The sequence below is a fragment of the Cetorhinus maximus genome, chromosome 4, assembly GCF_964194155.1.
Source record: "Cetorhinus maximus chromosome 4, sCetMax3.hap1.1, whole genome shotgun sequence".
In the NCBI taxonomy this organism is placed as follows: Eukaryota; Metazoa; Chordata; class Chondrichthyes; order Lamniformes; family Cetorhinidae; genus Cetorhinus; species Cetorhinus maximus.
In genome coordinates, this window is record NC_135882.1 from 157,965,390 (window position 1) to 157,992,556 (window position 27,167).

General features: G+C 43.6%; 1 protein-coding gene across 12 annotated transcripts in view; it reads left to right on the plus strand.

Annotated features, from left to right (window-relative positions):
* LOC144679979 (receptor-type tyrosine-protein phosphatase mu) overlaps positions 1-27,167 on the plus strand; it is an 855,381-nt gene that overhangs the window by 825,069 nt on the left and 3,145 nt on the right. For all 12 annotated transcript variants that reach the window (XM_078541013.1, XM_078541014.1, XM_078541019.1 and 9 more), the window contains 5 exons: positions 166-339; positions 4,203-4,334; positions 14,460-14,585; positions 16,321-16,484; positions 26,413-26,548. In XM_078541013.1, the coding sequence (XP_078397139.1) occupies positions 166-339; positions 4,203-4,334; positions 14,460-14,585; positions 16,321-16,484; positions 26,413-26,548 (732 nt within the window). The remainder of the gene's footprint in view (positions 1-165; positions 340-4,202; positions 4,335-14,459; positions 14,586-16,320; positions 16,485-26,412; positions 26,549-27,167) is intronic.

Below are 27,167 nucleotides of genomic sequence, written 5' to 3' on the forward strand. Positions count from 1 at the left end.
CTGAAACAAGAGGCTTTACCCTTGAGTAGTTACTTGCCTTTTGAGTCAGCTGGATAGAGCCCATGACAAGACAAATTATGAACAAAAGGAACAAGATTAAATGAGCTCTTAGGCCATGTTATTATGCAAAATTAGGAACAGCCTTTTGTCATCTCTCTCTATCAGACTCTTAACATGGTGACCCCAACCCTACGAGTGGAGGACTGCAGTATAGCACTTCTACCTCGAAACCATGAGAAGAATCGCTGCATGGATGTCCTTCCACCAGACAGATGCCTCCCATTCCTGATTACAATAGATGGCGAAAGTAGCAATTACATCAATGCTGCCCTAATGGATGTGAGTACCTGTTGTTATTCCAGTAATGACTCCTATAAGAAGCCTCAAGACAGCGCAATGGTGCATTTACTATTTCTTGCTCCACTGAATATTTAATTGATTGGCTTTGAAGTAAAATATTACATTGTTCTCATGACTCATAATGTACAGAGGCTCTCAGTGGTTGTAATACAGGCATAGCAATCCAAAGGTCATGAGTGCAAATCCTGTGTTGTTAAAACAACGTGGTCCAGTGGAAATTGCTGATTTACCACAGGCATGGCTGGAGCAAAACCATTTTAGTCACATGCATTGATTTCAGTAGAAACTGCCTTGCACACAAAACAAGTAAGTGTACTTCATACAAACCTAGTATCATTCAATGTAACTTTTGTAGCCTTTATCACCAAAGTTTGGATATGGAGCATGAATTTATCAGAGTCAACACTTCTTAGTATAGCTTCTTGGATTTTGCCTAGCAGTTGTGAACAATACTGCAGTTTGATCGCTGAGAATGTTGACTCACACAGTGGGGCCCAACAGATTTGTCCCCACTTTCCATCCAAACCATGGCTAGATGCTGCTGGTCCGCTCTCATGAAGACTTGTTGGAGCTGCTCTTTATTGGCTGGGCTTCCTTTTGCTGGCCTGGGGTGGTTATTGTTTTTTGTTCTTTCACGGGAGGTGGGCTTCCAGCAATTGTTGCCTATCCCTAATTTAGTGAACTGAGTGGTTTGTGAGGCCATTTCAGAGGGCAGTTAAGAGTCAGCCACAGTGCCATGGGTCTGGGGTCACGTGTGGACCAGGTAAGGAGAGCATATTTCCTTCCCTAAAGGACATTAGTGAATTAGATGGGTTTTTACAACAATCAATGATAGTTAAATGGCACCATTACTGAGGCTTGCTTTCTATTCCAAATTTTTAAAATTAATCAATGAATTTAAATTCCACCAGCTGCCATAGTGGGATTTAAACCTATATCAGGCAGGAAAGTGCAGTTAAAGCCACATCAGATCAGCCATGATCTTATGGGCTGGCAGAGCAGGCTCAAGGGGTTGCATGGCCTAAACCTGCTCCTATCTCTTATGTGTCCCCAGAGCATTAACCTAGGCCTCTGCATCATTAGTCCAGTGACATTACTACTAAGCCGCCATCTTCCTTCATTCTGATTGGTCAAGCTGACCAAAGTGACTGCCTCCCCACTTCAGGCAATGTTGCTGGTATTTCTATGGTGCTAAAGGCCGTGTTCTGAGGAGCGGCTCTCATCGCCAGATTGCTGCTGCGTTCGAACTTTCCCCTGCCTCGACGCTGTTCTGCATTACTTACTGGGTCTTACAAGCCCGACTTTACCCGAAATGCAGAGTGCAGCTGTCCTCCAAGAGCTCCATCGCAGCATTGAAGAGTCAGGGGAAGATAAGACATGCCCCCTTTTTGTGGCACTAGCTGCTATATGGTAAGTTTAAAGGTCCAGTGTGAATATTCATGAATGGATGAGTGAACAGATGAATGTGAGCGAATGGGTGAATAGATGAATGAGTGAGTGAATGGGGAAGGTGGCAGAGTGGGTAGGTGAATGTGGTATGTGAGTAAATGCGTAGGCCGGTGAGGTGGTAAGTGGGCAGGGTGGCAGTTGGGTGAGGTGGTCAGTGGGTGAATTGGTGGGTGGGTGAGGTGGCAGGTAGGCGAGATGTTAGGTGTGTAGGGTGGCATGTGGATAGTGTAGCAGGTGGTTGAGGTGATGGATCAGTGAGATGATAGGTGGGTAGGCTGGTAGGTGGATGGGGTGGCAGATGGCTAAGTGGGCAGGGCAGGTAGGTAAGTGTATGGGTAGGGTGGTCGGGGGAGTCATGTCAGGAGGGGTAGTCAGGTCAAGTCGGGGGAGGTTATCAGGTGGTGGGGGGTGTAACGCGATCAAGAGGGGTTGTCAGGACAGGGGGAGTAGTCAGGGGGTTATTTGGATCAGGTCATGTTGGGATGTAGTCAGTGGGGTAGACAGATCAGGTTGGGTCAGGGTGGATAGTTGGATGGGCAAGAAGGGTGTTTTGGGTGGTAGTCGAGATGTCAATGGGATAGTCGAAGGATCAGCGTGAATGATTCGTGTGGGGTGTCATTTGTGTAGTTATCCAGGTGTTAGATGAGGCTTTTTCTGTCTAACATTTCCTGGGTAACTATCCAGATAAGTAAGTCAGAACTGTCCGAAGTCTCCAGCTCCTGCTCTGAATCAAAGACATTCATGGAGGGTCCCGGGGTGCTTGAGATTTGCCCATCGGAAGTTGAAACTTTCTGGGAAATTCCCATGGAGGTCACTGAGGTCAGGACTTCCGTGGGGTCCCCATGACCTGGAGACTGAAGATTTGGGCCAATGTCTGGAGTTTTCACCTGTGTTAAACACCATTTTAATAGATAATGGAAAAGCAGGGGCTAATGAAGTAAAGCACGCACAACATTCAAATCGCATGCGCATACGCATACTCTCTGCTTTAGGTAGAACTATTTTACCAACATATGCACAAAAAGATTATAATGTCCAAATCACACCTGGATTTCCAATTAGCCACCTGTGGCTAATGTATTATCTTAAAAAAAATTTGTAATCTTAGATTAGCACCATGAAACATGATGATTCACTAGTATAATTCAGGGAAGAGAACATGCCATTCATTCCTGGACCGGCCAATATATAATTCCGCCCTACACTATGTAGTTGACTCATCGTGATTCCTTTTTGAGCTCCTCTGAATCAGCAAATAACCAGTGGCAAAAATTATTATCACAAAAAAGCCAACTAAGATGGCCAGTAAATGTGGCCTTGCCTAACTTCATCCACATCCTGAGAGAAAATGTAATTAAACAGTTACACAATACTAAATGGTGTGGCCATAGCTCATGCAGCCTATTAAGCATCTGCCCTAGAATGGCATGTGATTGAGTTGGTTTGACTGGTCCTATAGCCTTGTGGAAAATGGGCATCACATCTTTGTGAAGGGGAAGGATAGAGACAATTATTAACTCAAGGTGCTTGCACAAAACCAGTGGCTGGCAAGTTGCCAGTGCTGGTATGATACAAGTTCACAATTATGATTCACCATGCAGGAAGTTGCTAATCTTGAGCAAGGATGTGTGCCATGTGAAAGTGCAGGAGGGGAGAGAGACAAATGGAAAAGCAGAGGAAGGGGATCAACTCAGGCTGATCTCACACACTTAGCAAGTGCAGTGTTCAATTGGCAGAGACCTCAGGGTCTACCCCTCCTCTTGGCCTGTCATTTTAACTTCATGACCTTAAATGAGCAGGACTGTTCCAATAATACCTCCTGCCCAGCCAGAACTGATACTGTCCTCAAATCATATCCACATACTTGCACGGATGTCCATACAAATATGTAGGCATAATCATGCATACATACATACACACAGGCTACACACATAGGCACATGCACATGCACACATGATCACAGACACATACACACACTGGCTTACTGACAATCCCTAGTAGGTGGACTGGAATGGAACCAGGAAATGTTTGGATTGCAGGAGTGAACCAATTCTGACATCCCAACTATTGACTCAGCTGAGGCTAAGAAGCATAACAGGGTTGAGGGCCAAAACTGAAACCTTCCTAGTTTGAGTGGCTCAGTGCCACACTGCATGTGTCATTCACCCACTAAGCCATTTGGAAATTTCCAGATTTTTTTTTAGCAATACTGAATAATGAAAACATTTAAATGCTTGGATAGATTTTCTGAGGCTTTGCCGGGCTGCCAGCAGCTATTAGAAGGTTGAGAGTTATGCTAACAATTGGCTTCCCAATATGTGCTGCTGATAGATGAGGATTGGGAATGTATCTACCCTGTTGTGTCAGCCTAACTCTTTGCTTCCCTTTCACAGAGTTATAAGCAACCTTCAGCTTTCATTGTTACCCAGCATCCCTTACCGAATACTGTGAAGGACTTCTGGAGACTTGTGTTAGACTATCACTGTACATCAATCGTCATGCTCAATGATATGGATCCTGCACAGGTATGTGTAAACATGAAAAAAAAAACGATAAGAAACACTCAGCAGGTCTGGCAGCATCGGTGGAGAGAGAAACATTTTGGGTTGATGACCTTTCCAGTGTGTAAACATGGTTGATTCAATGTCAGTTAATTTGCAGCAAGGAAGTGTGTAATAGCTTGACGTTCAGGACAGGTTTCAACAAGAAACAGGTAAACTTTATTGCAGAGAGCTTTTTAGCTGCTGCATGCTTGAACAGGATCCTCGACAGGAAGCCCTCCCCCCACTGCCCCCCCACCCCCACCCCCCCCCCGCCTCCCCCCCAGATTACTCACGCCTAGGGCTCATTGGTCAGAGCCTCCAAGAGTATCACCTGATCCCTGATAGACAGTAGGAGAGGCTATACCTTCAGTTACTACAAAATGACAGCGGTTTTGTTTTACATGAAGTTTCTACTGAATTGTGAAGTTTATATACTTTCCTACTTCATGGTACAAATTACATGGTAGCTGCAGATAAATACATTGAAGGTTTTACACAGTTGGTTCATGCTGCGTATTGATGGGAACAAAGCTAGGAAACTTAGACTGAAGAAAGAAACTCTTGAATTTACATCGCACCTTTCACAACCTCAGGATAGTCTATAGTGCTTTCCAGCCAACGAAGTTCTTTTGAATTGCAGTCGCTGTTGTCATGTTGGAAACCCAACAACTGTGTGAAAATCTTCAATGATTTTTTTCTAGTGATTCTGTGCAACGTAGCCAAGAACCCCTTTTCTTCATTATGAAACAAAAACCCTTGTTGCTGTGGCTCTTTGCCTCATTCTATTTCAGTGCCTATGAACTGGGTTTTTTTTTTAATGGAACATGGCATCTCCTGCAAGGCCAGTATTTGTTGCCCACCCTTAATTGCCCCTGAGAGCAGCTAAGAGTCAACCACATTGCTGTGGGTCTGGAGTCACATGGAGGCCAGGCCAGACTTCCTCCCCTAAAGGGCATTAGTGACCCAGGTGGATTCCTACAACAATCATTGACTACCATTACTGAGACAAGCTTTCAATTCCAGGTTTATTTATTTATTATTAATTGAATTTACATTCCACCAGTAGCTGTGGTGGTATTTGAACCTATATTCCCAGAGCATTAACCTAGGCTCCTGGATTACTGGCCCTGTAACATTACCACTGTGCCATCATCTCCTTGAAGGGTGTTACTTTGATTTAAAGGGGAGGGGAGATAGGAGCATTGTTATGAACCGAAATGGGGGAGAGGCCTGTCAGCATAAACTGGGAGGGGAGGAAGAGTATCATGAAATGGGCTGCAAAGAGTACTTACCTATTAATAATAGTATAAAGACATTAAGCAATTTAGGAACAAAGAATGCCTATTCATATTGACACTAATCTGAAGCCGTTCTGAAAGAAATCAGGGGAAATTTTGCTCCAATTTTCCGTGACTAAGTATAATAGCCTTGGCTGTAATGGAACGTACATGTCTTCAGTCAATATTTGGTGGGTTTTTTATGAGTTGTTACCTCTCTTTAAGTTTTTCGGTAGCCTTTGTTCACTTTGCAGGCTGTCAGTATGGAGATATGTAGTGCATAGATTGATGGGTGGACATCCGGGTAGAATCTCCCCACTTTCTTCCAATATACCTGCCCTCCAGAAACTCATTCAACCACTGCAGCAAAAGAAGGCCTTGGAAAGGGATTTAATTCCGCAAACTTCTGGAAAGTAGTGGAGAAAAAAAATAATTTCTCACATCTATTGAGTGCCTGACATTTTCTTTCTTGAAAGGAAATGAAAGCAATCATGGCAAAGCCTTCTCCAAGGTTTTCAGTAAGATATATAAAAAAATAAATTGAAGTCAGTAACTTAAGAAATATAATGGACCTTCTTTAAGGGCACTTTGCTTAAACCCTCTATCAAAAATGTTTTTGACCTAGGCAATCAATTACTGAAATGAGGTCTAGGCATTCAGCTTGTCAGGTTTGAATGGGTGTGAGTTTTTAAAGCAAATTATATCACAATTTTACCCTGTAATAGGTTAAACTCGCAGGAATTCTGAGAGTTTGATTTTCCCTTAAAATTTAGCCATGCTGTGCTCCTTAGTGGTGTCACTTCAGCTTGCCTGCCGATGGCAGGAAATGGTAGCGAGCAAGGTGGGCAGTGGGATAAACAGATGTGAGACAAAATGCCTCAGGTAAAATGAAGTGACAGATTTACTGACAGTTTAGTCATTTTATAAGATCTCAATTCAGTGGTTACTATTGTCACAACTGTTGTCAGGCTTGTGAATTGGATATTTGGAGTAATGAACAAGCTAACAAGCTGTTAATCTAACAAACTTGATTGAATTTTTCAAGGAGGAGACTAGCTGTTTAGATGAGGGTAGTGCAGTTGATGTAGCCTACATGGGCTTCAGTAAGGCTTTTGACAAGGTTCCATATGGGAGAGTAGTCAAGAAGGTAAAAATCCATGGGACCCAGGGCAATTTGGCAAATTGGATCCAAAATTGGCTTAGTGGCAGGAGGCAGAGGATGATGGTTGAAGGTTATTTTTGCGATTGGAAGCCTGTGACAAGTGGTGTACCGCAGGGATTGGTGCTGGGACCCTTGCTGTTTGTATTGTACATTAATGATTTAGACATGAATATAGGAGGTAAGGTCAGTAAGTTCGCAGATGACACGAAAATTGGTGGTGTCATAAATAGTGAGGGGGAAAGCCTTAGATTACAGGACGATATAGATGGGCTGGTAAGATGGGCAGAGCAGTGGCAAATGGAATTTAATCCTGAGAAGTATGAGGTGTTGCATTTTGGGAGGACTAACACGGCAAGGGAATACACAATGAATGGTAGGACCCTAGGAAGTACAAAGGATCAGAGGGACCTTGGTGTACATGTCCATAGATCCCTGAAAGCAACAGCACAGGTAGATAAGGTGGTTAAGAAGGCATATGGGATACTTGCCTTTATTAGCCGAGGCATAGAATATAAGAACAGGGAGGTTATGTTGGAGCTGCATAAAACACTAGTTAGGCCACAGCTGGAGTACTGTGTGCAGTTCTGGTCACTACACTATAGGAAGGATGTGATTGCACTGGAGAGGGTGCAGAGGAGATTCGCCAGGATGTTGCCTGGGCTGGAGCGTTTCAGTTATGAAGAGAGACTGGATAGGCTAGGGTTGTTTTCCTTAGAGCAGAGAAGGCTGAGGGGGGACCTGATAGAGGTATACAATATTATGAGGGGCATAGATAGGGTAGATAGGAAGAAACTTTTCTCCTTAGTGGAGGTGTCAATAACCAGGGGGCATAGATTTAAGGTAAGAGGGTTTCGAGGGAATTTCAGACACGATGGGAAGAAGGGCCTGTTTCTGTGCTTATAACTCTATGAACAAGCCCTTACCCTCCCATTCTAACTGAATATAGTGTAGCAGGTGATCCTATTAAGCAAACAAAGGAGATTGGGGTTTATATTTCTCTCCATCAATATTTTGTCCCATGTGAAACTATTTATTGTGATTGAGAGCTGCTAGTGCACAGCAATAATTGTCTGATGAGCAGTATATTTGTTACAAAAGCAGAAAGAGCTGAAAATACTTAGCAAGTCTGACAGGATCTGTGGACGGAGAAACAGGGATAACGCAGGGAAGCCCTTAGAGAAGGGTTTGGAGGCCAGGTGTGAACAAAATCAGAGACAAATGCATCATATCAATTCCCTTACATGTTCCCACCTTCTCCCTCTTTTTCCACAAGCAGCGTGTATGTGGTGATTGCAAGCCACCTGCCAGCAGCAGGAAGCCAATTAAGCTTGTTAACTGGGCAACTTGTAGCAAGTTCCCAAGGGTAATTCAGTTTTTATAGCGTCACATAGGCCCCAAGTCGTGTCAGAACCTTGGCTACTAAGAGGAGGCGGCGGCAAAGCAGAAGATCATGGCGGCATGAAAATCAGATGCAATCTGATTTCATGGTGCACACGGCGAGTCTGAGGGCATTCGTGGGCAGAGGCTCACCATTGTAAGACCAGCTCCAGGGGACTGCTCTGACAGACAGTGCTCAGGGTACAAAGATGGTCACTGGTTCCCTCAGCCTTTTCTCACAGCCAAGGGGTGTGGGGAGAGAGCAGGAGTATGGTGTTGAGGTAAAGGATCAGCCATGATCCTATTAAATGGTGGAGCAGGCTCGAAGAGCTGAATGACCTACTCCTGCTCCTACTTTCTATGTTTCTATTTCCTTTGAGGCTTTCATCTCAGCAGCACACTGACACTCCAGCTGCTGTATAGGCTGGCAGTGTACTGATTGACCCCCCACCTCATCCTCAACCCGCCTATCATCCCTAATTAGATGGCAAACCCAGAGTCAGCCTGATAATTGGTGGCATCCGGACAAGTGATCAGAAAGCGCATTGCTCTGACGGCTGGGATATGGAGCCTTTAATGGCCCTGATGGCCAAAAATATTCTATGTGCAGAAAATCCAGCACAGTTTTTCAGGCTATTGATCTTTCATCAGAATATTTATTCTTCTGTTCTTGCTTTCTCCTTTGAAGATGAATTAAAAATAATTAGCCTTGTCTCTTTGTTTCTACTCGCACCATCGTCAAATTTCTTATTTTTTTTCAATGTCACCCTTGCTTCAGTTGATTTATAAATATCATTAGGTTTGGCACACAGGTCGCCTGTGATTATTATGGCTTTAGGTATTTGTTATGCCCCCATATAGCAAAGAAGCGTTTACTCCCTGTTGTGGGGAAGGAATTCTCAGAGTACATAGGTAATCTGCTTTCCTGATGCAAAGCTTCACTCTCCTGATGTACATAACCAGAAATTCTGACCGACCCCCATGCCACACCCCTCCCAAAACAGCTTGACCTTGCATTAAAAACAGAGGGGTAACATTTTTTTCAGGAATCGTTCAAATCCCTAATTTTAGGTTTGCCATTCATCTTGCACCAATGTTATGCCTGGAGATTGAAAATATGCCCCAGGGAGTGCAGTGAAAGGCGATTGGACTGATCTCTTATTAGGAAGCTAACTGCTGGAGAAATGTGAGGGACAGATAAAAGAACAAACTTCAACAGGCCGTAAACATCAATGAAAATACTACTTGTTCCTCAGTTAGTTGCAGAGGTAGCTATAATGATCTAAAAGCAGCCAGATTTTGCACTGTAATATAAAGAGTGATTTTAGATGTTTATTCATGAACCAGCCTTCACTTTCTTCTTTATCACTGTCAACAGACTATACTTATTGACTTAGCCTCTCCTAAAAATGAAGTAGAATAAATTATTTTTAGATCATTAACTTGTTCAATTGCAAACTACACTTTGAACTATTTTGAACACATGGACTAAGAACATAAGAACATAAGAAATAGGAGAATGAGTAGACAGTATGGTCTGTCAAGTCTGCTCCATCATTCAATACAAGCCTAGTTGATCTGCCTCAACTCCGCTTTCCCGCCCCCTCCTCATATCCCTGGATTCCCTCAGCCACAACAAAAATCTGTCTATACCAGCCTTAAATATATTTAACGATGGAGCATCCACAACCCTCTGGAATAGAAAATTCCAAAGATTCACAGCCTTTTGAGTGAAGAAGTTTCTCCTCATCTCAGCCTTAAATGATCAACCCCTATCCTGAAACTGTGCCTTCCCCCAACCACCACCACCCCCATGTTCTAGATTCCCCAGCCAGGGGAAACAAGCTCTCAGTTTCTACCCTGTCAGGCCCCCTCAGAACCTTATAGGTTTCAATGAGGCCATCTCTCACTCTTCTAAACTCCAGAGGATATATACGTCCAGTGAACTCAGCCAGTACTCATAGGACAATCCTCTCATCTGAGAAACCAGTATTGTGAACCTTTGCTGTATCTCTTCCAATACAAGTATAACCTACCTTAAATAGTGAAACCAAAACGTCACACGATATTCCAGATGTGGTCTCAACAAAGCCTGGGACAATTTTTCTTTAATTTATTCGTTCACAGAATGTGGGAGTTGCTGGCTAGGCCAGCATTTGTTGCCCATCCCTAATTACCCTTGAGAAGGTATCGTGAGCTTCCTTCTTGAACCACTGCAGTCCATGTGGTGTAGGTACACCCACAGTGCTGTTAGGAAGGAAGTTCCAGGTCTTTTTTTTTAATTCATTCATGAGATGTGGGCTTCGCTGGCTGGGCCAGCATTTATTGTCCATCCCTAGTTGCCCTTGAGAAGGTGGTGGTGAGCTGCCTTCTTGAACCGCTGCAGTTCATGTGGTGTAGGTACACTCACAGTGCTGTTCGGAAGGGACTCCCAGGGTTTTGACCCAGCGACAGTGAATGAACGACAATATATTTCCAAGTCAGGATGGTGAGTGACTTGGAGGGGAACTTCCAGGTGATGGTGTTCCCATCTATCTGCTGCCCTTGTCCTTCTAGATGGTAGTGGTCATGGGTTTGGAGGGTGCTGCCGAAGGAGTCCCTGTGAATTTCTGCAGTGCATCTTGTAGATTGTACACACTGCTGCTACTGTACGTCAGTGGTGGAGGAGGTGAATATTTGTGGATGTGGTGCCAATCAAGCAGGCTGCTTTGTCCTATATGGTGTCAACCTTCCTGAGTGTTGTGGGAGCTGCACTCATCCAAGCAAATGCGGAGTATCCCAACATACTCCTGACTTGTGCCTTGTAGATGGTGGACAGGCTTTGGGGTGTCAAGAGATGAGTTACTCATCACAGCATTCCTAGCCTCTGACCTGCTCTTGTAGCCACAGTATTTATATGGCTAGTACAGTTCAGTTTCTGGTTAATGGTAACCCCCAGGTTATTGGTAATGGGGGATTCAGTGGTGGTAATGCCATTGAACATCAAGGGGTGATGGTTGGATTCTCTCTTGTTGTAGATGGTCATTGCCTGATACTTGTGTGGCGCGAATGTTACTTGCCATTTGTCAGCCCAAGCCTGGATATTGCCGAGGTCTTGCTGCATTTGGACATGGACTGCTTCAGTATCTGGGGAGTCACGAATGGTTCTGAACATCGTGCAGCCATCAGCGAACATCCCCACTTCTAACCTTATGATGGAACGAAGGTCACTGATGAAGCAGCTGAAGATGGTTGGGCCGAGGACGCTACCTTGAGGAGCTCCTGCGGTGATGTCCTGGAGCTGAGATGACTGACCTCCAACAACCACAACCATCTTCCTTTGTGCTAGGTATGACTCCAACCAGCAGAGAGTTTTCCCCCTGATTCCCTTTGACTCCAGTTTTGCTAGGGCTCCTTGATACCACACTCTGTCAAATGCTGCCTTGATGTCAAGGGCAGTCACTCTCACCTCACCTCTGGAGTTCAGCTCTTTTGTCCATGTTTGAACCAAGGCTGTAATGAGGTCAGGAGCTGAGTGGCCCTGGTGGAACCCAAACTGGGCGTCAGTGAGTAGGTTTTTGCTCAGCAATTGACTCTTGATAGCACTGTTGATGACCCCTTCCTTTACTGATGATGGAGAGTAGACTGATGGGTTGGTAATTGGCTGTGTTGGATTTGTCCTGCTTTTTGTCAGGACATACCTGGGCAATTTTCTACATAGCCGGGTAGATGCCAGTGTTGTAGTTGTACTGGAACAGCTTGGCCAGGGGCGCGGCAAGTTCTGGAGCAAATGTTTTCAGTACTATTGCCGGAATATTGTCAGGGCCCATAGCCTTTGCAGCATCCAGTGCCTTCAGCTGTTTCTCAATATAACATGGAGTGAATCGAATTGGCTGAAGGCTGGCATCTATGATGCTGGGGACCTCTGGAGGAGGCTGAGATGGACCATCCATTCGGCACTTCTGGCTGAAGATTGTAGCAAATGCTTCAGCCTTGTCTTTTGCACTGATGTGCTGCACTCTCCCATCATTGAGGAAGGGGTTATTTGTGGAGCATCTTCCTCCAGTTAATCGTTTAATTGTCCACCACCATTCATGCTTGGGTGTGGCAGGACATAAATCTTATCCTTTGGTTGGGAGATCTCTTAGCTCTGTTGTGCTGTTTCCTCTGTTTGGCGAGCAAGTAGTCCTGTGTTGTAGCTTCACCTCTTTTTTTTGGGTATACCTGGTGCTGCTCCTGGTGTGCCCTCCTGCATTCTTCATTGAATTATAGACTTCATTGAAGTCTTCCTTATTCTTGTACTCCAAACCCCTTATAATAAAGGCCAATATGCCATTTGCTTTCCGAATTGCTTGCTGTATCTGTATGCTAACTTTCTGTGTTCCTTGTATGAGTGCAGAACTAGCCCTGTCACTGAGAAACATCATTTTCATTCTAAAAGACATAGTTTTGCCTCATTACAAATCTTTGGCCACCCCAAAGATATCAACCATTTTGCATCAGCACCTGCATAATATTTCTAACCCACCTCCACTGTTGCAGTCTATGACCAGTGATGACATTATTTATGCCATGCTTCTTGTCCTAGAATTACTACTACTGACCTCCAATGGATTTTGAAATATTGGACTAGAAATCTGATGGAGTAAAATGTTTCCTGACTTCAGGAAATTTTTCAGGTTGGAACCAGAGCCATGAATGAATGGCAACAATTTGCTTTTCGCTAACAGCTCAGGCCACAACTAACCCGAGTTTCCTTGTGTTCTCTTGTTGTTATCGTGAGGCACCTCCTTGTCATGGGAGTTCAGTGTGTTGGGTTACCTCTTATTTGAGGGACTGAGGACCAAACAGATGGGACAAAGTTTTCCTGTCTAGCTACAACAGCTGCCATGGTTTTTAACTCAAAGAGTTTGTACATGAGTCAACACTTGCACAGTCGAGAGTAGCTAATTAAGTACACGTTACAAACTACCCTTAATTCGGCAGTTCTAAAATACTGCTTTGTGTATGTGAAGGAGGAAATATCCAATTGCACAACATATGGTGAGTTCATATTGCTGAACCACTTCTAATGGAAGCAATATCCAGGGAATTCTGCTGCTCTGGAATCTGTCTCATTCACGCGGGAGTATGGAGTCTTAGCAGCAACCCTGAAACAGCTGTCAATGTCTATAAGTTTGCATGTGTGCAATTGTTTAGATGTCACTTTTATGACTTTAACCTTTCACCCGGGGACCTTCCCTAAAGTCAGGTGGATGTCCTTACCAGCCAGCAATGCAAGAGCAAGATGACCCCAGAACATGGTAGCTTGTCACCAGAGGTGGCTATTGACATTTAATTCTGGTGACGGTGTGCTTCTCTCAGTTGCCTCTTGAGATGGGAAACATTTACCTCATTGCCTCATTTACCTTTCAACGCTGCTGTCAAAATCACAGTAGCCTTCAGTGGCAACCTTGTTATGTGAATGTAACAGTAGCATAGGGACCAATGCAGGATTATTTAGTACAGGATAATATTCATTGTACTGTCAGTAACTCAACAATCATATTCAATTTATTTATGCTCACCCCAACTCTAGCCCAAGCTTTGTTCCAGGATCACTGCTGCAACATCCTGATGTGCTTAAGCTGAGGTTCAGCTACCCATGGCACTACTTGAAGAAAAGCAGGGACATCCCCCAGTGTTGTGACCAATAGCCCCAAAAGCCACCACCAAAAGCAGAGTAATGACCATTCAACTTATTGCTATTTATTGGATCTTGTATGGAAAACAGTTACCGCGCTTGCCTACATAGCTTCAGTAAAGGATATTTAAAGGAATTCATTTATATGAAGTATGTTGCCATGTTTGTGAGAGCAATAATTGGGCATGATACAAATGCAAGTCTTTCAAAAGGTGCAAATGCCTGATATTAATAGTGTTTAGCAGAAATTTTCAAAATCATGAGGGGCCTGGAGAGTAGATAGGGAGAAACTGTTCCTGCTCGTAAATGGATCGAGAACCGGAGGGCACAGTTTTAAAGTGTTTTGCAAAAGAAGCAAATGTGAGGTGAGAAAAAACTTTTTCACACAGCGAGTAGTTAGGGTTTGGAATGCACTGCCTGGAAGTGTGGTGGAGGCAGGTTCAGTTGACGCATTCAAGAGGGCATTGGATGATTACCTAAATAGAAGCAATGTGCAAGGTTATGAGGAAAAGGCAGGAGGTGTGTTCAGAGAGCCAGTGCAGACACAATGGGCCGAATGGCCTCCTTCTACACTATAACAATTCTGTGATTCTGTGAGATTCAAATACCTGTTATCTTTCTCAAACCAGCTGTGTCCCCAGTACTGGCCAGAAAATGGCGTCCATCGACACGGACCCCTCCAGGTGGAGTTTGTGTCAGCCGACTTGGAGGAAGACATTATCAGCAGAATATTCCGAATTTACAATGCAGCCAGGGTAAGGAGCTGTTTTGTGTCACTCTGAGGGCAATCAATATATTAAAATCCTCATAGCCTCTTTCGAATTCAACTCCCCATAACGAAATAGGGAGCTTTCCTCGCAAGCACTCAACAATGGTTCATAATGGACATGATGCAGGATCTCTATGTGTTAACGTGAAAAATAATAAAAATCTTGACATTGCATTCATCATAAGAATCCAAACATATCAACAACAGCACTGAACAGTACTTAAATCCTGAAAATTGTCCAATTTTAAGAAGTACTACAATCATACTTTAATCAGTAGCTATAAATCGAAAGATATATTAAAAATTCCATTAAAAGGATGAAATGGTTTTTGTGAAGTGCTATCATTTTGCTACATGATTGTTAGCGACATTGAACACATTCATGTTAACACTTGTTTATTAAAATGTTTAGACTGAGCGTGAATTTAAACAGCAGGCAACAGTGAATAAATGTCCTGCTGGCTTAATAAGGAAAGAATCTAAATAACAGTGGTATAAAGTACATTTTTAACCTCTTCACCATCACTGACGTGTTAAGGATTGAACTGGTGGATCTAACCCATATCTCTCTCCCCCACCCCAACATTTTATTTTAATTTGACCAATATTTATTAAGTGGTGTTTAACTTATTTCTTTTAACCATAGCTTTTTGAATGGAAGGGTAACTTCATAATTATAACTCATGAATCCATCAGCCTAGTGATTGGCTGCAGTAAAATAACAGAGTAAATTAGGTGTTGCATTTAACTGGCTGAGGGACAGAATGGAATTTTAAAATCATGTGGTCCTGAGCACTGGTCGTTGCCGTCAAGAGATAACAGTGTGGGGATGGGGGAGGAGTAGAACTGGAACATTCTGAGAATCATAAGTTTACATTATCAGGAAAGTTAGGCTTGTTCACTTTGGGAAAGACAGATCACTTGATTATTTTTTAAAATTATAATGAAAGATCAATGACTGTTGCCAGTGTGGTTGGTCTGCCAACCTGTTAATTACATTATTACTAGGCCCAGTTATTGCAGTCAGCCAGCCCTCACTCCGATGGAGCTGTCCACCTCAACTCTCCCTCACCAGTTCTGTTCTCCATTAAAATCTTCTGTTAGATATGAAACTCAGCCATATAATAAACACAGTCAAAGAGTTTAAATATATTAAACCTCCCTACAAAAAGAATTAGTAAAATGGCAAATAGGTGCATTTTACTTGCGGAAAACATTGAAGCTTTTAATATTGTTTCTAACCAACCAGTAGGATTGCCAACTGTGATTAAATGTATCCTTGGAGGTTTCATCATATGACTTGCCCCCAAGCTCCAGCCATTTGTCGCCTGACACATCCATCCTATGCCAATTAGAAAACAAAAAGACTCATTACCCAATTGGATAATGCTTGGCTGTCATCCAAAAAGCATCTTATTTTCCCATTTTCAATATCTTTATATCTGGCAAAGTGAAATATTCAAAGAAAATGACAAAAAAAGCAATTAGTTTTGATGTTCCAATGACTTTCCCCCAGGGTTGCACAGAGCAGTGTCTGGGAGATTGATCATCAATTCCTAGAGACTCCAGGCCAAACCTGGAGGGTTGGCAACCCTCCTGACCAGGATTCACAGCTGTATCAAACAAAAGGCTGTAAAGTTGACCATTCTTAGCACGGTTATTTAATGACATGTATTTCCCTTTATGTCTCCTCACCTGCTGATGCGCATGTGCCCAAGCAGCCACAGGATGGCTATCGAATGGTGCAGCAGTTCCAGTTTCTGGGCTGGCCTATGTACCGGGACAATCCCGTATCTAAACGTTCCTTCCTGAAACTCATCAGGCAGGTGGAAAAGTGGCAGGAGGAGTATGACGGTGGAGAGGGACGCACAGTTGTACATTGTCTGTAAGTTCACTCTCTGTTCTCCAGTACAACTTTCATTTTGTTTATATTTTGATTAAATCATGAAAGCTGCCGCAAACAAGTGGATTCCCATTTTGCGCCCCTTAATTTTGATGTTATGAAAATGGTGGCTGTGTAAATGTGATACAAACAGGGATTGGTGAACCTTATCTGGCATATTTGTTACTATGGTTGTTGTTACATCTTTAGAATCTTCCTCTTGGAGTGGAAGGACTCACAGGCTGACTCACAGCCTGGACAAGTGAACACTCCATCCATGGCCACAACTATCTTTACATCAGCCAATAGAATAGATAGACCTGTACAGCAGCAGGTTTTCAATGGAATTCCATATGAAGGGCCAGGGGTGGGGAGCAAACACACCCACCAGACTCCGGTTACCTGTTAGATGTGAACCCACAGTTCAGAGTCACAGCTCTGGATATCAGTTACTGAGACTGTCTGGAGTGAGGTTCAACACCATCAACTCAGAGGTGGGAATGTTACCAGTGAAAAGAGAAGGCAGATCCAATTATTCCACACAATGGTTAGTAGACGTGCAGCAGTAAAGATACTGGGAAAAGCCTTTGCATTTACATAAACGTTAAAATTACTGAGTTTTGAGCACTTGAGGGGTATAGCAGGTTTGAATGTAAGTGCTGATTCCTTGGGCAAGATTTTGCGCTTTGGGTCAGGATGCCAACATCAGAGTCAACTATGGGTCCCGACATCAATTTTGCCAGGATTGGCCAATTACCTGATGGGCTCTGGATGCTAGAGGGCCAGTAGGAGACCCTCCAGCATGGAAGGAGCTTCAGCCTATCACTGCAGGTAAGGGAGAGAGCACTTCTGAAGTTAAAAAAAAATGGCCACAGCTGCCAGGCCACCATTTTGAAGGGGGGGAAATTCCAATCGGCCTCAGAACAGCGGCCTTAAGTGGCTTCTTAATGATCTTAACAAACTCCCCATCGCTGATGGACGTGTCGCCATTTTGCCCCGATCCAGCCTCCAGAGAAATAGCTCGGGGTGGTGGGGGGGGGTGGGGTAGGAGTCAGAATGGCATTGGCAAACCAGCATGCTGTCCACTGACACGAAATTACCTACCTGCCAGCCACTGTTCATGCCCCCCACATCGGGGCGAAAATGCTGCCCCATGATTGCCAGCTTCCAGCTGGGAACCAGGCTCACAAGGATCATGAGCCAAGAATCAGAGAAATATACTTCCCGACCGTGCTCGGATTTACCATTGGAAGTGCAGGAGCACAGAATGCTCCTTACTGTTCATATTTGGGCCTAGATTTGACTTCCACTTAAGATTGATGTGATGGAAGTCTACTCTCTCACTGCTGACTGTGTGCAATTACTTTGTGCTATATCAATCCTGGTGCCAATGAGTCATCAGCACAAGTCTGCTCAATAATTTGTCACAATTTAGCTGTACATAGTCAGCCTCACTCAAGCAGCACAGTGTAATGGAAATGTCACATTGGAGAAGTCAGTCTTCCTGAGACTGGGTTCAAGTACAATTTGTACGAGTGTAGCAGGAGTTTTATCCTGTTACGACTTTCACTTTCCCTTTCTCATATAATCAGATTTTATTTCTTACTTTTCTGAGATTACTCAGACTTTTCTAAATCCCATTTCCTGTTGACCCCCAAACCTTCACACCTGATTTTCTGCCATCAATGGGCTACATTTGGTGCTACAGCTGTCTGAAAACTACACAGGGAGGCTGGCATCAGAGGAGACCATCTGAGTGGCATTGATTAGCAGCCAGAATAGCTTTCCAGAATATTTCAGCTGTTTTTACTGCTGTTGCTGTACCCGCAACTTTGGAAGTATAAAATAGAACACTAACCCACCAACTGGAGTGAGTTTTTTCAGAAAGTATCAAGATGATTTTGGTAAGAGTGGGAGTGAAGTCCTTGCCATTGTCTTAGGATGGACTTTGAATTCAGGGTGACCAACCATTCCATGTTTTATGGGATTGTTCTATACTTTTAACATTTGTTGTGTGTCCCACAGGAAATCTCCTGGGATTCCATTTGCCCCATACAGTGTAACCTCACCAGTCCAGAGCTCCAAATTCTGGGCACCATGGGCAGACCTCAGGAACCATGCAGGGATGAAAAAAATTAAACTTTTAACAATCTAAGAGAGCTGTCACCACACACTTGATTCTGAAAGAACTCTTATTCATGAAGCCAATTCAAAAAAATTAAATCTCCTCAAGTGGTCAATCTATTATAAAAACAAACACCTATCCACTTAAAGCATTAAAGATGGTTAATCCTTGAATAGCTTCTTAAAACTGTCAATCAAAATTAAAACTCAGTCCCCTGCTCAGATAAGTGGTTTTGGAGCTTTACAAACTCAGCTCAGCTATAAGAACAACCCTTGGAAAATGTCCATAGCGAAATCTATTGCAACTGCAGGAACAGATGGCTAGTGTTTATTTTCTAAGCTATATCAGATGCCCTGTCAATCAATGCACCCCAGCAGTGCATTGCATTTTTACCCTAACTGACACCTGCAGCCTATTTTTATTTACACATTTTTAGAGGACCGGGGATTTAAAACACTTCAGACCATGATACTTAAACAGACCTTATTCACACTTCAAGAGCATCTCTTCCATAAAATCATAGTTCCCACACTGCGGGTGAAGGCCCTTGGAACGGCAAAAATAGGGTCTGTTTGAACTTAGCACTAATTTCAAATAGCCCTGCTGAGTTTAGGATTCCGACCCGCATGATTAATGCCCCACCCTCCCGGGAAGAGTGGGATCTGCCAGAAATGGGAGCGGGACTTCCACGACTGGGTCCTGCCTACCATTTTCAAAGACCTCTGGAATCGGCCCAACTACATGGAAATCTGGCCCGGGGATCCACCTTACAATTCTCAGTGGCATGACAACAGCCCTAGGCCCAAAGGATCAATGTTGGGAGATGATGTGGCTGAGCCTGGAAGGTGAATGGTTGCTTCACTTTACCTTCCTGCACCTGCCTGCCTGTTGGACCCTGGATCACAGGTGCTAGCTACTAGACCAAAAGGGGAGGGGGTGAGAGAGGGATGATTACTGTGGGCGTGGGGAGGGAAGGCTAATTACTGTGTGGGGGGGGGTCAGAGGGGGGAGAGAGGAATAATTACTGTGTATGTGGCGGACGGCAGGGAGAGAAGGTTAATTACAGTGTTGGGGAGGGGTAAGGGAGCTAATTATTCTATGTGGGTGAGAGGCGAAGAGGGGGCTAATTATTGTGTGTGGACAGAGGGGGAGAAGCGGTAGAGGGGCTAATTACTGTGTTGAGGGAGGGGATTGAGGACTAATTATTGTGTGGAGTGGGGAGGGGTTAATTATTGGTGTGTGGAGAGGGGATATTTACTGTGTATAGGGGAAGGGATAATTACTATGTGTGGGGAGAGGGGATAATTACTATGTGTTGGGGAGAGGGGATAATTATTGTGGGGGGGGAGAAGGAATAAATACTGTGTTGCGGGGAGAGAGGACAATTACTGCATGTGTAGGGAGAGGGGATAGTTACTGTGTGGGGAGGAGAGGGAATAATTACTGTGTGTGTGGGGGGGGGTACTTATTGTGTATGTGAGGGAGAGTGGGGAGAGGAGGTTAATTACTGTGTGGGGGAGGGGAGAGGGGGCTAATTACTCTATATGGGTGAGAAGTCCTAATTACTGTGTGAGGGGAGAGGGTGCTAATTACTGTGTGTGGGGTGGGGGGCCAATTACTGTTTTTGGGGACTGTGGGATTGGTGTTAATTACTGTATGTGCGGGGGCAGAATGGGAGAAGTGTTTGGGTGATAGGGGAAGGGGGCTTATTACTGCATGTATGGGGGAAAGGAGGCTAATTTCTGTGTAGGTGAGAGGGGTATAATTACTGTGTGTAGGGGGAGTCAGCTAATTACTATGTGTAGGGCAGAGGGGACTAATCACTGTAATTCAAAGCTTTTGAAACTCAGACAAGCATTCATAATAGGCTAAGCTGTCAAAACAAACCCTGGCAACTGCAGGCAATAGTATCTGTTGAAACCATTAAAGCAGATGGCTAGGTTTTTCTAAGTCACACCAGATAACCTGTCAATCAAGGCATTCCTGGAGCAGGTGGCTTTTTCCCTTCTAAGCGAAAGCTGCCTACCACTTTTTTCCAAATTTAAAGCACTATGGATATTTAAATCACTTCAGATCATGACACTAGAATTCCCAAGTACTATTTTTTTAGTTTTGATTGCATAATATCACTTTTCCAAATGGGAGAAGTACTCCAATCCATCTTAACACTTAAACAATGCTGTGCAATTGTTTAAGTGAATGGTCAACCTACCTTTGCAGGACAGAGCCCTGTGATCAATTACTGCAGTTAAAACGCATCTACCTTATAATACAGCATCCAATCATGACATTTGAACTTGTCAAAACATTTAGCATTTACCTGTCCAAATGTCCCAACTCCTCAGTAGGGTTCCCCCAAGGTCCCTGAGCTCACAAACAACTGCAGGTTTTCAGAAGCCTGATGAAAATACTGTGAGATACAAGAAACAGAATTCTCCTAGAGCTGCCAAAGGTGACCCCGACTTCAGAAGGCGTGCATATGGGTTCGCAGCCCAACCCTAACCCAAATCTCTCCCCGCCTACGGGAATTTTTAAATTTGCTTTGAAAAAGAACAAAGTTTTGGCAATTCACGGCACCATTCCTGACTCCAGGAGGATATGAAAATCCAGCCCAAAAAGTTGAAATGTTAACTCAACGATCACAGTAATTAAACTGCAATTTGCTTTCTTCGTCATTTGACACTTGAGGTCACCCTTATTGTCTCAAAAGGCAATCATTTATCATTTTAAGCTTGGAAGCTCTAATTTATTTAAGTATAATTATCATGGAGTAAATTGTATTCAATGGGAAAAAAAGCTCAATGCTTTGTGATGTCAGCAATTGATAATCTCTATTTATTGCCCATGCCAATATCAATGACTTACATTATAGAATGTTTTCAACATGGAAAAATGTCCCCAAGTGCTTCACAGGAGGGCAATCAAACAGCAAGACTTGACACTGAGCCAAGGGAGTCATTAGGACAGGTGATCACCATTTACAAAAAGAACTCCCTTAAAAGAGTCCCAAAATTACATTTTACTGGATTGAATTTTGGCTCCCAAAACTGGGCTTTGGGGACAGCCAGAGGTTAAAATCTAAACCCACCCATCCCACTCACTTTCAGCTTTAACAGGGCAAAAAGATGACCAACCAGCATGCTCCTGAGAGACGGGTTAGCAATTTAAATATTTTAATGAGGGTGTCAGCCTCTGATTTAACCTGTTCTTAAGATCTAACTGTGGCCCTGAGAAACCCAACGGCTGAAGGGAGGTGAGGACAGCTACAGCGAGAAGGATTTTACTGCACTGCTTGTGGGCCAAGAGGAGCAAGAGTCAGTGCTTCTGCCCCAACTCTTCCAAAACATTTCACCCATAAACAGGTACCCCACCCCCCTCACTCATTCCCCAGGGTCATGGATCGGACGTACCCGTATCCTACACCCTGCTCTAGAGTCCTCCCCACCCAACTGGGAGCTAAGGCAGGGACTCAGGCTGGCTATCAGGTTGGAAACCTGCCAATGACAAAAGAGGAATGCTGTGGAGTTAAAACTGGGGGTTGAGAACTATCCGAAACTCTACTACTACCCTCTACCACCCACCACCACCACCACCATCACCACCTCCACCACCCCCCAAACTCCGCCAGTTTACTCATCCAGCACCTGTTAATATCAAGGTCAAAGTCTTCTTCGAGCCATTGAATCAAATGGCATAGAAGGAGGCCATGTTACAATTCACTGCTCATTCACTAAGAAAAGGAGGAATATGGAGAAATTCTCTGCTTAACCCAGAGAACACAGGCACAGACTCCCTTTTCCTTACCCCCACAGGTGGAAACTGGTTTAAATATATACTTAATAATAATGTCCTAACCTTTCCTAAATTAGTAACATCTGCTCTCACTTACAACTAAGCATGCACTTCATTGTAACAGAATTGCAACATTAACAGTCCATTCATCCCACTGAGTCCATGCCGGCTCCCCGAGGGTCAATTCAGTCAGTCCCACTCCCTCACCCTTTCCACGCATCCCTGCAAGTTTATTTCCTTCAAGTGCCCATCCAATTTACTTTTGAAATCATTGATTGTTTCCATGTCCACCACCCCTCATGGACAGCGAGTCCCAGGTCATTACCACTCACTGTGTAAAAAAGTTGTTTCTCATATTCCCCCCACACCTCTTGCCCAAAATCTTAAATCGGTGTCCCCTAGTCCTTGTACCATCAGCAAATGGGAAGAATATTCCTTGTCTACCTTGCTTAAACCTGTCATAATCTTGTCCACTTCTGTCAAATCTCACTTCAATCTCCCTTGCTCCAAGGAGAAAACCCCCAACTTCTCCAAGCTATCCTTGGAAAATGCCCCAATCCCTGGGACCATTCTGGTAAATCTCCTCTGCACCGTCTTCATCTTTCCTAAAGTGGGGTGACCAAAACTTGACGCAATACTCTAGCTGGGACATAACCATAGCTTTATAAAAGTTCAGCATAACCACCCAGCCTTTGTACTCAATGCCTCTCTGTATGAAACCTTAAGATCCCATGTGCTTTGCTAAACACCGTCTCCAACATGACCTGCCACCTTCAAAGATTGATACACATGCACCCCGAGGTCCCTCTGCTCCTGCACACTCTTTGCAACTGTGCCATTAAGTCCATATAGCCTCTCCCCATCCCTTCTGCCAAATGCATCACCTCACAATTCTCTGCATCAAATTTCATCTGCCATTCGTCTGTCCATTCTGCTAGCCTATCTATGTCCTATTGCAATCAATTCGTATCATCCTCACTATTTGTCACTCCTCCAAGCTTGGTATTATTGGCAAACTTTGAAATTTTACTCGGTATTCTGAGAAACAAGTCTTTTATATATTGCAAAAAAAGCAGTGGCCCGTAGCCCTGACCCTCGGGGAACACCATTGTCCACCACCCTCCAGTCTGAAAAACAACCAGCTACCACGACTCACTGCTTTCTGTCCCTAAGCCAAGCTTTTATCCAATTGCATGCCGGCCTTCCTATTACATAAACCTCAATTTTGTTAACCAGCCTTTTATGTGATACCTTGTCAAACACTTTCTTCAAATGCACATAGACAACATCCACCATATTTATCAATCTTCTCTGTTACTTCATCAAAAAATTCAGTTAAATTAATCAAGCTTGATCTGCATTTCATAAATCCGAGCTGGCTCTCCTGAATGAACACAAATCTCTTGAAGTGCCTGTTGATTTTCTCCCCTAATTAATCCGCTAGTTGTCCACTAAAGCTAACTGGCCTGTAGTTCCTAGGACTGTCCTTGCACCCTTTCTTGAATAAGCGTCGCATTCGCCACTGTCCAATCCTATGACTCCTCTCAAATATCTTGGGAGGTTTGAAAGATTAAGGCAAGCCTTTTCACAATCTTCACCACCCTTCCTTTAGAACCTGGGACGCAAACCAGTTGGACCAAGTGACTTATCTACCCTAAGCATAGCCAGCCTTTCCAGTACCTCCTACTTTTCAATTTTCACACTTTCCATGAGCTCTACTATCTCCGTTTCTCCCAACATTTTGTCAGTTCTCCTTCCTTAGTAAACACTGATACAAAGAACTTATTCAGTATTCCAGCCTTGCCCTGTGCCTCTAAGCATGTATCACCCTCTTTGTCCCTAATAGGACCCACTCCAACTCTTACTACCCACTAACTATTTAATGATGGTGGACGATTTTTGGGTTTCCTTTTATGTTAGCTGCCATTCTATTCTCATACTCTTTCTTTGCCTGTCTTATTTTACTCTTCACCTCCTTCCTCACCCTATTGTATTTGGTTTGGTTCTCATTTGAAGAATTCACCCGACATGCATCATACACCATCCTTTTTTGTTTCATCCAAAAATCTATCTCCCTCATCATCCAAGAATCCTGTTTTTTGACTCCCTTACCTTTTGCCCTTGTTAGAATGAAGCTAACCTGTACCTGAAGCATCTCTTCCTTAAAGATCATCATAATTGTGAATTGAGTGGAAGGGAGGGAGAAATTTAAAACAGTTATAATCACCAGGAAATGGGTAATTAGAAAATTATTTGAACAAAGCTGTCAAACCCCCAGATCCTGATGGGCTTCATCCTAGGGTCTTAAAAGAAGTGGCTGCCGAGATAGTAGATGCATTAGTTTTGATTTTCCAAAATTCCTTAAACTCTGGAAATGTCCCATCAGATTGAAAAATACCAAATGCAACTCCTCTATTCAAGAAAGAAGGGAGACACAAAACGGTAAATTACAGGCCAGTTAATCTAATATCTGTCATAGGGAAAATGTTGGAATCTATTACTAAGGAGGTTATAACAGGGCACTTAGAATCTCAATGTAATCAGGCAGAGTCAACATGGTTTTGTGAAAGGGAAATCACGTTTGACTAATTTATTGGAGTTCTTTGAGGAAGTAGCAAGCAACGTGGATAAAGGGGAACCTGTGAATGTGCTATACTTAGATTTGCAGAAGGCATTTGACAAGGTGTCACATCAAAGGTTACAACACAAAATAAGAGCTCATGATGTAAGGGGTAACATGTTAGTATGGATAGAGATTGGTTAGCTAACAAGAAACAAAGAGTAGGCATAAATGGGTCATTTCAGGTTGGGAAAATGTAACTAATGGAGTACCACAAGGATCAGTGCTGGGGCCTCAACTATTTATAATCTACATTAATGACTCTTCAAGGGGATATAGATAGGTTAAGTGATTGGGCAAAAATTTATCAGGTGGAGTATTAAGTGGGAAAATGTGAACTTGTCCACTTTGGCAGGGAGAATAAAAAAGCTGCATAATATCTAAATGGAGAGAGATTGCAGAACCCTGAGGTACAAAGAGACCTGGGTGTCCTTGTACATGAATCACAAAAAGTTAGTATTCAATACAGCAAGCGATTAGGAAGGCAAGTGGAACATTGTTGTTTATTGCAAAGGGAATGGACTTTTAAAGTAGGCATGTTTTACTACAGCTGTAAAGGGCATTGGTGGGACCACATCTGGAGTAAAATGTACAATTTTGATCTCCTTATTTAAGGAAGGACATAGTTGCATTAGAGCAGTTCAGAAAAGATTCACTGGACTGATTCCTGGAATGAGGGGGTTATCTTATGAGGAAAGGTTGGACAGGTTGGGCCTGTACCCATTGGAGTTTAGGAGAATAAGAGGTGATCTTATTGAAACATATAAGATCCTGAGGAGACTTGACAGACTGGATGCTGAGAGGATGTTTCCCCTTATGGGAGAAACTAGAACTAGGGGACACAATTTAAAACTAAGATGTCTCCCAATTAAGACAGAGATGAGAAGAAGTTTTCTCAGAGGGTTGTAAGTTGCGGAACGCTCTTCCCCAGAGAGTGATTGAGGCAGGGTCATTGAGTATTTTTAAGGCAGAGTTAGATTCTTGATTGACAAGGGAGTGTATGGGGGAAGACAAGAAAGTAGAATTGAGGCCACAATCAGATCAGCCAAGATATAATTGAATGGTGGAGCAGGCTCCAGGGGCCAAATGGCCTACTTCTGCTCCTAATTCGTATGCTCATATGGTCATATGTATGTTCGTAACTTGGAACAGCTCAGATAAGGGACTGAACACAGTTCAAAATGGGGCACTTGATGTTGACTCACATTTCTCGGGAGCCTTGAAAATATGGCTTCTGCTGCTTTGTGCATTAATGCAACAACGAATACCATTTGGCAATCACTTCACATTGTAAATTTGTTAAGGACGAATTAGCCTTGGAGCTGTGTATGTACTGGTATCTGGATCTAATGACCTGAGCGCAAAATCACATTCAAGCTTTGACACAATTACAGGAATGGCGGTGGGCGCAGTGGAGCTTTCTGTGCAATCAGCATCGTCTGTGAGATGCTGCGACACCAGCGGGCGGTCGATGTGTTCCATGCTGTGAAGACACTGAGAAACAACAAGCCCAATATGGTTGACCTGCTGGTAAGTGCAAACTCTTTACGCAGCTGAACTCCTGGAGTTTTTAATTATTCTTCATGGATAGTAAGCATGCAGCTTTCATCCATAGGGTCTTCCCTATCATAATTATACAGTGGGTTCAAACTACCATGGGGCCTCCCAATGGTCTACCGTAAACTTTGCTGCAGGATCAGTGGAAAGCCTAACACTTACAGCATGGAATCGTGAGAACCCCCACCCCGCCCTGTGCAGAAATTACTGGCAATTTTCCTTATTACCAACTATGTTTCCTTCCCATCCAACTGTGGCACAGCTAGGATTAGGGGATTTTGTATGACGGTCAAAATTCTGCCCTCTTCCATTATGATAATCATCATTAAAAAGTGTAGCTTACTATTTTTAAAAAACGGTTCCCACCCCATTTTTCCCTTGCCTGGCTAAAGTCAGTAATTCAGGCCAGAGGTGATTCTGTGGGCTCTGTTCTCCATACATTGCCCAAGTGACTATTTGTTTTAAATGTGAGTCTAGGCATTGTGCTGCCAGTCTATTCAACTGTGCATAACGTCACAGGTTAGCCTGATCCGAAGATTAACATTCCTTTGCACAAATAGACATTAGACACACCAGCCAGTGCACTAAAAGT